Here is a 12016-nt window from a genome sequence, read left to right on the forward strand (position 1 = left end):
ATTTGTTTTCCCAGATTTCATTTTGAAATCTAAAGATTTCTGAGTATCATTTTTAGTATTGTATGGTTTGTACTTATGTTTTCCGGGGGGCATGCTTTGTACTTTCTTTTAGGGAGGGGCTGGTGGCTCCATTTTCTAATTCTTGTCAGTTTTTCAGTGCCTAGAATGCCAGTAAACCATTACTACAAGCTTTTGCTCACAAAATTACAGTGTATGTATGTGTGTGAATGTGTTGGGTAAATTTGCAGCATACACATGTTTATGCTATCCAATATTTTGAATAGTTTTGACTTGTACCTATGTATATGGTCTTTAGCAAGAGGGGATGAAACCATAAAGAATGATAGATTGCTTTCACTGGTGAAGAATGGAAGATATTTTATCTGCTCCTTATAACTCCGGTCTTCTTTTGTCTGAACACTGTTGGCCCATTCTTATGTCTAGGCCTGGCTTATAGGTATATGAGGCTTAGGAGTGTTGTTCCATGGTTCAGATCCTGTAAAGCTGTGGGGTGATTTAATGCATTTCTAAATTAATTTCATAATAACTTTGAATACATTATGCAGGCCCTAGAATGTAACACTTATTTGTGGCTTGTTTTAAAGGAATCTACAGCAGAACATGTAATCCTGTGCTGAAAATTCTAATCAATGCAGCTTGTGTGACCATGTACAGTAGAAAATAAAATATGACTATTGGATCCTTACTGAATACGCTATGGGTTAATCAGTAGACTGAAAATATATTGGGCATGCAGTGTAGAGATGACAGACTGTTTCATTTCAAAACAGCAGCAGCATTTCAGTTACAAATCACAAATCTGCTCAAAACTGGAGCAAAACACCAGTATAATGAAAATTAAAACACTTGGTCAATAAAGTCCTTTCCCACATAAAAAAGCAAGACAAAATCAAATGTACTAAGTTAGGTAGTGTTTGTTATTTTACATAGTTAGAAAAATATCCCACTACTGCCATAAAAAGTAATTATGTAGAACAGGAAAGATAAAGTCCTGTTTTATAAACCCTATTATACCATGACCCCCTATTATTATTCCAAAACGTGCACACTGATTGGCCAGCGTGCCCATTGTAAATCGAGTTATACTAATGGAAAAAGGTCTGGTCGCCCGGACTTTTTTCCATTAGTATAACTCTCTTTTTAAAACACTGTCTCACTATGTTAAATAGTTTTAACATAGCGAGACAGCTTTAAAATAAGCAACAGAAATCTCCGTTGCTTATTTTAAAGCTGTCTCGCTATGCTAAACCCATTTAACATAGCGAGACAGGTTTTAAAAAAAAGCAATGGAGAAAGCAAGATCTCTGTTGCTTTTTTTTAGTGTTTCGCTATGTTAAATGACTTTAACATAGCGAGACAGTTTTAAAATAAGCAACGGACATCTCGGATGCCAGACATCTGCGGAAGGGCAGCAAACAGGCATTATTTCTTAAATAATGTCATGGTATAATAGCAATAACCCACTTCTGGGTGTGGGTAATGCTGTATTTACCCACGGTTGGCTTTGTTTGGTCCCTCGGGCTTCACCCTCGGGACCAAACCACGCCAACCGTGGGTAAATCCAGCATTACCCACACCCAGGCATGGGTTATTGCTATATTTTATGACTCTAGATAAACAAACTAAAAAATACAGGAGTACATAACAAAATACTTAAGTAAAGATTTTTTTTATGATCACATAGGAAATGTTATTGTTATTATATGAATTTAGCAAGTAGTTTCTTACTTAAAAGTAAATGACTTCTTTTAAAACAGAAATAAAAACATATACAAAGTTCATCAACTTCTATTATTTATTACACCTAGTAGGCAGTGAAAATGTTTATCGGATTCTTTTCCTCTTTCAGTGAAAAAGTTGGACTGACCAAAGCTAAAGAGATTCTGCTCAGTTTTAACTTGAATCCTAGCGAACAAGACTGTGTCATTGTTCAGAAGATCTGTAACAATGTATCAACACGTTCTGCAAACCTTTGTGCTGCTGGCCTTGCTGCTGTTGTAACCAGGATCCAGCGTAATCGACACCTGAAGCATTTACAGACCACTGTCGGGGTTGATGGCACAGTATATAGAAAGCACCCAAAGTAAGTATCATTCCACAATGATTACTAACAAGTGGCTATTTAATCCCATTCCTTTATTATTTGCAAACTAATGCTCACTCACCAACCCCGTTTTCTTGCAGGAAAAGGAGAATGCGATAATAGGCTGCATTTTTTTCAATAAGTATTGATGGATTCGAGCTGCAAACGTATTGTTCAGAAGATCAGTTTTGTTTTCAAGAATGCTACTTATGATGTCACAAGCTTCTGACCTTATGTTAGTTTATACATTTTGATACAGATTTGATGCAAATGAAAGCTAGACAACATCAGATTATAGCAGACTAGGTATGCATGTGAGATGATTCTTCCATATAAAAATTCTATTCCTAAACCCAATGGACTGAATTTCTCGTCAACTATTTAGACTGGCTAATATTTATTATAATGCTTTCGTGAAAGTAGTCCACAATAAATTCAGTGAATACAGTTGTACAACATGTATCTGATGAAATGCATAGAAGGCAGTAAATAAATGAAATACCATAAATATCATGAAAAGATGCTAGACATGTATACAGACTAAATATAAAAGAATGTCATTGTAAGAGTTCTCCATTGAAATGTTGGCATTTATAACATCATATCAGAAAACTAATTGGTAAAATGCAGAAGGAAAGCAAATCTCAAACATTGCTCTTCTCTTTTAAATTTCTTTATGCAAGGGGGCAAACCCTCCTGCCCACCGATGTGTGGCGCAAGCTCCGGACAACCCCCAAACTTGTTTATCTCTGTCAGTGTTTAACACAGTGACCTACCAATCTGATCATGCTAATTAGGTATGTAAGTACAGTCCAATCAAGAAAATACTTTTCAGTACCAGGGTTTTGAGTTAACTTGTTTTATAGTGAGCCAACTAAGGCTCATTTTAATTTTGCATTTTAATTGGTTGTATATTTCAAGTGGCTAGTCCACCAGGGGTCACTCCATGATGTTTTTACCTCATTATTATGTATGTTTTTTTTCTACATTTTTATGACCTTGTTGTTTTGTATAAATACATGTTTTCCATGGGTAAAGTTATTTTATCAAAACATGATCTCATGAAGTCTAATTTGCAGATTAAAGTCATGACTGAATCAATCTGAATTTTGTAAGTGACCAAGTCTTCTTCATTTTTATTATTTTGTAAAACTAACTAGTTCTTTTGCAGTTTTAAGCTGTTGTTCACTCTTACTGAATGCTCAAAGTTTAAGTGATTTGTGTCATTTTGGAACACCAAAAAAGTGAGACTATTCGCCAATCTCACTTTGGGATCAGCTATTCTCTGCCTGATTTAGTTTTTTTTTTATTATTTCTCCAGTGATGTGAATTTTGGTTGTACACAAGGGATCTGGTTGTATGCTTAGTGTCCCAGAAGTACTGCTGATTTTTTTTTAAATGATGGCACAGACTTGGGCAATGACTATTTTGAAGTGCTTACTATTTGTCATCTCCCCACCTTTCAAGATCATACATATTAGATAGTATAAATATTATTTTATTTAAGGCATTCTTTCTATCTCCTTTGTATAGCTTTAGAGCAGTCCATGCACCATTTTACTTCATTCCTTTGACTACCACACTTTTTTATGTCCTCCAGAAAATGAGGTCTCTTTAACTAGACAGAGTATTCTAGCAGTTTCTGAGGGCTTCTAGTTTTCTACCAGTTACATCTCTTCTTGTGCAATACAGTATTTCATCAGCTTCCTTATTATTTCAGACATTGCTTACTTGGCTTTAACTCATCTGTTATGACAATACTCAGGCACCAGTCTTTTACTTTATTTTTCTTCTGATTTTCTACTGTGTAATACTCCTCTTCTGGATTTGACCTCCCAGAGTTATTATTTTGCATTGAATATAAACTACTCTACTGCAAATCAGTCCTAGGTTCATAGATTTATATTAGGCTAATAACCATCCAATGTTGTCCATGAGGTCCTTGGACGCCTGTATAGTGGAGTATATTAGTAAGGAGGTAGCTAAAGGTTATGGGGGTATGTTAGTTGGGTATTAATTTACTTATTGTTGACTTCTGTCCATCAGAGGCATGGGGGACAGAACAGGGGTGAATTTGCAAATTTCCATTGAATGATCAAGGTTTCATTTAAATAAGTTCAGGGATAAACTCTGCTTCACATAGATGTGGAGCTTATTCCATAGCACTGGGATTCTTAGAGACACATATTAGTTTCTCCAGCATGTTCTATTTATGTCACAGGCAAAGTGCAGGTCCTTGGACCTAATGTTTCTGGTGCTGTTTGTTTTATGGACATGCAAGAAATCCATCAGAGCTGGATGTGTATATGCCATATCAATCAGTTTATCAAGATGATCATTTCAAGGTATTTAAAGCTAAGTTCTTTACAATGATTTCTTAATCAACTGACATATGGAATCACATGAATAGGAAACTACAAATGACTAGTGGAAATATAACATGCAAATAGCTTTGCAACAGATCCACACGATGAAAACAATAAATAATATAAATAATAAATACGTATAGAAGTAATAATTGCTTAATAGGCCATACAACAATTTTAAACTTTTGAAAGAATAAATAGGTAATCCACTGTAATCTAGCAAAGGTAGATAAAAAACACAAGTGGCCATTATAAAATAGACTGATTATAAAATAGACTGATTTGTATCTTTTCTGCAGCTTCTTGCATATGACTTCTGTTACATATCTTTTTGTCAAAAGAAAAAAGGATGCGTACAGTAAAGTTCTTAGTGTCAGTGGCAAGCTGGCATCATAAGCAGTCAGTGTTACTCGTATCACAAATTACCTATGGCACCAGTAAATAAATATATGTTCAGACAATGTTGGCTGGAAATGATTAAGCACACTGTTGATTTAACAGTCTTGGTGAGCCAAATACTAAAATAAACTGAAACTATTAAATGCAACCTTCTACCTTTACTGCTGTGATAAATGAATGTTTTGCTTTATTGATGATAATTAGTTTGTATTATTCCATTTCTTAATCAGATATACAACTACTCCAGAGTAAGTCTGGTATGCATATGTCTTGCACAGAATGTGTCTACAATGGTGTTCTTGAAGTTCTTTTAGTGCTCTGCTATTTACTATTTATTTATTTTCTGTATTTTTGAAGGTTCAGTGGGAGATTACAGGCCACTCTGAAACAACTAACTTCCAACTGTGATGTTCAATTTATGCTTTCTGAAGATGGCACTGGTAAAGGTACAGCGATGGTAACTGCTGTGGCTCGCCGTTTGTTTGCACAGCGCCAACAGATAAATGAAACTATGGCCCCATTTTGCCTTTCTCGGAAACAGCTGGTCCAGGTCCAGCAGAGGCTGAGACTAGAGATGCTTCGGGGGTTGGAGAAAGAGACTCAGTCCACTGCCACAGTGAAGATGTTACCCACTTATGTTAGGGGGACTCCAGATGGTACAGGTAAACTGTGATTACACCTTGGATAGAGCCTGGATATTATTAGATGTTGTCACTCTGACACATAACTGTTTTCACCTGCATCTTTGATTAGCATAAATCTATTACAGCATGATTTTACTAAGGATAAGTAATGCTGGTCCAAGCCGATTATATTTTATGAAAATGGGTGGATGAAACTGATGTGAATATTTTGTCTGTCTAATTATGACTAATGTTCCAAAGGCCTTTCCAATCACAATAAGATTCTGAACTTTTTAATAAGACTAAACACTGATCTCTATGTGTGCCAGTGGATTCATTCTTTACAGTTATGCTGCAGTAAATTAAGACCTGCTAAAGTGATATCCAGATTTATTGACTATTCAAATAAAAAACAGAACTGTGACAACTCCTGCAACACCTCTTTATTAATGTAGCCTACTATGAGGTCACCCAGCTTCAGAGAAGGCTATACACTTTCATAGAGACAAGCAATCATAAGATGAAGGTAATTCTCATATTGACAATGCATCCCTTAGAGCTTACCCAGTAGTCAGGGATTTAGAGACACACATAGACAGTAATCTAGCCTTTGAACATCACATTTTTGCAGTAGTGAGGAAATCATTCTGTGTTGCACAACTTATAAACAAAGGTATGGCATCTAGGTCCAAGAAAGTCATTGTTGCTCTGCATTTGTCATTCATCAGACCTATCATTGAGTACAATTCCCCCTTTGGTATGTACCTAACCAGGCATATCCAACAATTTGAACGTCCACAGTGGTTCCTCATTAAAAGAATACATGGCGTAGTTAAAATGTCCTCTGCAGACCAACTCATATCCCCTATCTCAGTATTCTGTCTCCTATAGGCTGTTGAGGGGAGATCTATGCCTGGCATACAGGGAATTGTCAGACCCTACTCTGGTGGACCTCTTGCATATCCACAAAACAAACAACACCAGAACTACCCATTCTAAAGACTTAAACTTTGCCTGTGATATAAATAGGACCTGCTGGAGACACAGATATGTATCACAGAGACTACCCTGTCTCTGGTACAGGCTCCCCATCCATGTGAAACAGAGTTCCTCCCTAATCCAATTCAAGTGTAACTTGGAATATTGGATGGGGAACAGGAAATCCATCATTGATTTGGTACTTATGTCTCTGATAGACACAGACAACCTAACCTGTAAATGGTTCATCTCCTAGGCCCCTGCATGTAAATATTTCATCTCCCAAGCCCCTGCTTACACTTATCATGGGTACCAGAATTGTCAGAGATTTAGGATGTATGGCTAGGCTTAAAAAGGCCCTTGTGGTCATTAGCCTAGTAAACATCTAAGAACATGTAAGGGTTTTTGCATTAAAGACTTAGGGAAAACTTCACTTCCACACAGTAGCTGCAGATGGTCTTCACTTGCACAGCTGATCCTCCCCTCACCAAGAATGAAGTCTAGATTCAAGGAAAAGATAATTACATTCAGCAACTGGATAAGTAGCTGGTGTCATTCCACAGGGTCACGTATACATCTCCCTGAAACACTATGATCAGTAATATTACTTGCTTTGCAAGGATGGTCTGCACCTCTCATTCAAAAGCTTCAGAAAACTGGCCAAGTCTTTGCTATCCCTACTGTGCTTTTTTTAGGCAGAGTTTCTGTAATGAACATTCCTAATAACTAACAAATCAAATCATAAATTGGACATCAACAAGGTGGCTCTTCTCAATTTCAGGAATTGTATAGTCTCTGTGACATGGATCAGGTGTAATGAGGGTACGCCATCCATGGTGGAGTTGTGTGCTTCTCATGCTTTTAAGGCCTGTGGACATGGCAGGCGTATCTCAGTCTTCATCAGGGATTTTTCCCTTCCAAAGTGATACCTCATGGCCCCCATGGTGAGCTTGTCAAACTCCAGCTCATACTAGGTAATTCAGAATTTTAACTACTCCTTCTGTAAACTGGGGTACTTACACTTCTAATGTTTTTATGCACAATGTTTGTCAGATTGGGTTAATGAGAATTCCTTGAATAGAATTGTCTTAAATTCCATTGGGGCAGAAATATCCTGGACCTATTTCTCACAATCTCATCCCCAGTATTTTTCCTGCCCCTGACTGGTCTCTTATTAGTTATATTGTCAAACAAACTGATTACCTTTACACTCAGACCATCCACCCACCTGGTAACAAACACCACCCTCTTTAGAGACTTCCAAAAAAAAAAGCAAATATTTTACAATTGTAAGAAAAATGTCAAAATTAACTAATGCTAACTGCATAATGGATAGAGGATATGCAACCTCTTATGCCAATAATCTTTATGTTCATTTAGATAAATGCATTGACAGGACATTTCCCACCAGAAAGAAAATGGGGCAGATTCAGCAATAAAATCACCCTGGTGGTCAGTAGATAACAAATTATACAGCCGAAGGAAGAAACTGCCTAGATTACCTCATAATACCAGAACCTCACATCACAAAGATAATTCAAAAATGCCTCAGCAATAAACTCAAAGCAGCTATAAATCAGGGCACTAAAATTTTGATCAGGCTTGCCCCACAGCAATTTGGATTTGTTAAAGACACGTCATGCCTGAAAAATCTTAGGAACCTTATTAAAAAAAGGTCATGCACATGGTTGACAGTGGTCACACTGTTCTTGCCTACTATGATATGGCAAAGGTGTTTGACTCAGTAGCACACAATTAGATTGTTAATATGTTATTGGCATTAAACACTGATTATTATGTGGTAAAATAGATTGCCAACTGGCTCAAGAACAGAATGCAAGGCAGTGGTGATGGCTCCTGAGTTAGTGAAAAGGTTCCCAGTGGCAGTCCCCAAGATTCTGGACTAGGCCTTCCTCCTTTTTGATGTTTATTTCTCTGACATAAACACTGACAACAAGGATCTCTGGCTGATTATGTTTGCTGATAATGTAGTTGTTAAATATATCAATGACACTAATACAATTCATAGGTTCATAGATTTGTACTAGGCTAACTGCCCTTTTTGGGCCATTTGAAGCCTAGTCAGTTACCCCATGTGAGAATCAAACCCTGCACCTTGTGTCTTTAAGGTAAACACTTTAACCATTATGTCATCCTCCCACCTCAAACAGAACTGACACGCTTTTACTCTTTGTGCACAGTAAAAGGCCTGAAACTAAATGTAAGAAATGCAGTATCATCTTCTTTGGAATATAACAAATTCATACTATCTATGGTATCACCGACACCCACTCTCCAGAGAGTCTATGATCAGGTACTTGGGTACCTGGATCAATGTGTCACTCTCCTGTGACCACCATATAGCAACTATTGTCATAAAATCTTTCTGTAGCTCATAAATAGTCACAAAGGGGAATTTCATCTAAAACCAAGGAAATTATTGCCCTCCTATACTCTGCCCTGGTTAGACCCATTATAGAATATAAAGCACTTATTGGCATAATGGCATGTATTTCACCACAGACATAAAAAAAATTTGAAAAAAATGCAAGGTTTCTGCCAAAAAGGATCTCAAACAGAAATCATAGTTATCAGAGAAGGCTGGAATCATTGTCCCAAACTCCACATCTTATAGGCTCTTCATTGGAGACCTGTACCTTCCTTTCTCTGCCCTCAGGGATTTCTCATTGGAGACCTTCTCTTTCTTGATGTATCAAATAGTGTAGTCAACACTATAACAAGAAATCTCAGTTTAAATCAGGCAATAAACCAGAGGAAATGGAGAGATAGGCTTAATTTCCAGCACTTCCTCTTGCTTCAGAATAGACCTCCCTTGCATGTCAAGCAATATGATTCTATGTCAACCTTAAACATAGCTTCAACAAATAGATGGCTTCTCTAAAATACATTCTGGGAGTGCCAAGTTTTGTCCACCTTGAAATGGTTACTAGATCCTAATGGGTATTTATTGGCAATGCAGTCGTAGCCTCTGGTGAAACAGCCTTGCATTTCCTTTGATTCCTATGATAGAGATCTGGTGGTATTATCACTTTAGTATTTTTTTTTCTACATATGAGTGCTTCTGATGTAAGTAATGAGGCCATTTTTGTGTACAGTTTTATTTAGAAAGGCCAAAGGTATTGCCATATTGTAACAGTTCTGTAGAACTCCTTATTAAGACCAGTACACCATTATGTATGTACAACTGCTAAAATGTTAAGGAACTGGAGATTAATTAATGTTTTTCACTGAAAAATGCTAAGATTTGGAAATGTTGCCAATGAAAACAATAAAAATATATGCTTGTGCTCAATAAATTATTATCTCTTAAAGAGAGATTTGGTGATAAAGCATAAAGTTAATAACTGGGAGCATAAAGGATTGTTTTGAGGTTGTCCATGTGATTAATATTAGAAGTAAGGACAGTCTGTCTGTCACTGCAAACAGAAACTTGAAAATGAAAAGTTATTCTTTTTTGGACAAGCTGATTTGTCTAGGAAATCTAGTCCCCTCAGCTTTTAGATCAGTATCCCCAATTCAGTTATTAAAAAAGTAAGTTTATACAGGGTTTTGGTAATCTCGGTTGCATCATGTTAGTGATATAATCCAAGCTACTTAATATCAATTAGACTGGACCTCTGAGTTTGTGATTCTTCTGCAGCAAAACATTAACACAGCCTGATTTACTTTGGTACATTATGAACACCTTTCTGATAATCTTTGTTTTGATGATGTTTGTAGTTAAAAAAGATTATATTTATTACAGTATTTGTATAGGTACAATGCATTTGAAGGATTTTTAACCAGATGAGCACTTCAACACATGTACAGAAAGATATCTATAAGTTTGACTGCTTTATTATTCAGTATGTTTAAAACATTTTAATTTCATTAATGGGACTTCCTCGCTGGCTGAAATTATGGGCAGTTTCTGAAATACTGGTACACTAGTGGTTTCCTGTACTTTTTAAATTGTTACTTGACAGATGAGTTGCTCCATGTCTAGACCAGCCTCATAGATAAATAGACTAGTAAATGAAAAAAGGATGCAACATTGAGTAAAATAAAATAATACCACACTAGGCAGAAAAATTAAGCAATGTATTGAGCGATTAATGTCTCAGACTATAAAATACCATGTACATAGACAGATGCATTATTTGTTTATGTATATCTTTACACTGTATTCATATACTGGCTTGTTTTTATCTCATTGTCTACTTTCCCATCTCCATAACTAACCACGTGTGAAAGAGACATGAAGATTAAGAGTGTGGTTATTATGACTGCCAGTCCTGAAGTAGGAGTAGAACCTTTGTTTCTGTGTTAACTTGTTGGTGTCACACCTAAATTGCTTTACTTTCTTTCATGGTAGTGTTATGCTGCAGATTTCAGTAATGTGGAGACCTAAACACTTTCATCAGTCAAGGTGTCATGTGCTATAAAAATAATTGGAGAATGTCTTTGTATTTATATCACAACTTCATCACACTTTTCAGCAAACTGCATGAGCAATTATTTTTTTTAGAAAAGTATATTGTGACACCAGAGTAACAGTTGCCTTCACATTTCCAAACGTCTCTTCCATTCAGCAAAGTAATACCTCTATGGGGACAGGTAAAAAGTCTAGTTGTACATTGCCTAATGCTATCAAGTTCTAAACTATGTGTCCACTTCTGCAGAGAGAGGTCACTTCTTGGCGCTGGACCTTGGAGGCACTAACTTTAGGGTATTATTGGTAAACGTGAACAGCAGAGAGGAAGGTGGTGTGAAGATGGTGAATCAGATTTACTCCATTCCAGAAAGCTTGATGCAAGGCTCTGGGACCAAGGTAAATTGTCTGTCATGCTTAGCTTATATGTTATTCGGATATACATGTCTGTACAGTCTGTCACCTTCACAGATAAAGTCAGTGGACTAATGGACCTTAAAACCAGAATTTCACTCTCCATAAGAGCTAGCTAGGACTGTTCATACAGAGTACTGACTGTTCCTGTACTAACATATGCGGCAGCTTGTCATTCAGCTAGAGCCCACGCTTCAGTTAGTAGTTTGTTCACTGTAAAAGCTTCTGACATTGTCTCTACAATCAGATCAAAAACAGAAATTAAATGTCACACAAATAATTCTGTGTTTTAGTGTATACCTAATAATCAATGTGTTTAATTCTGGTAATGGTTTGACAAGTAGGGTTAAATCTTACATTTTCACTGTCAAGAAAATATTATTGGTATGCATATAGTTTTAGTTACAATTAACCAGTAATTCTATCACAGCTGTCTTTTCGCTAAAATAGTAACATGCACTCAGAGATAGATAAGAACTTTTAAACTGAACAGGCAAAACAGACTACTGAAAAACAGAATAGAGAAGAAACCACACAGTAGCACAGAATGAAATGATAAAGCGCTTTTCGTTTATTCCAATAAACAAACTTCTTCAGATCAAGAAAAACAAAAAGTCACAGCTTAAATACTCTCTGGGCTAATACCTACAAAGTCAATTAACTACTTAAAGTGAAAGCTGACTTACAAGACACGCCATAT

General features: G+C 36.5%; 1 protein-coding gene across 1 annotated transcript in view; it reads left to right on the forward strand.

Annotated features, from left to right (window-relative positions):
- The window catches only part of HK3 (hexokinase 3), a 411658-nt gene that overhangs the window by 321855 nt on the left and 77787 nt on the right, over positions 1 to 12016 (forward strand). Inside the window, exons 10-12 of the mRNA XM_044069296.1 lie at positions 1871 to 2104; positions 5227 to 5531; positions 11153 to 11301. Coding sequence (XP_043925231.1) covers positions 1871 to 2104; positions 5227 to 5531; positions 11153 to 11301 — 688 coding nt within the window. The remainder of the gene's footprint in view (positions 1 to 1870; positions 2105 to 5226; positions 5532 to 11152; positions 11302 to 12016) is intronic.

Source organism: Protopterus annectens, chromosome 4.part0 (assembly GCF_019279795.1).
Source record: "Protopterus annectens isolate FY-2018-M chromosome 4.part0, PAN1.0, whole genome shotgun sequence".
NCBI classification, from domain to species: Eukaryota; Metazoa; Chordata; order Ceratodontiformes; family Protopteridae; genus Protopterus; species Protopterus annectens.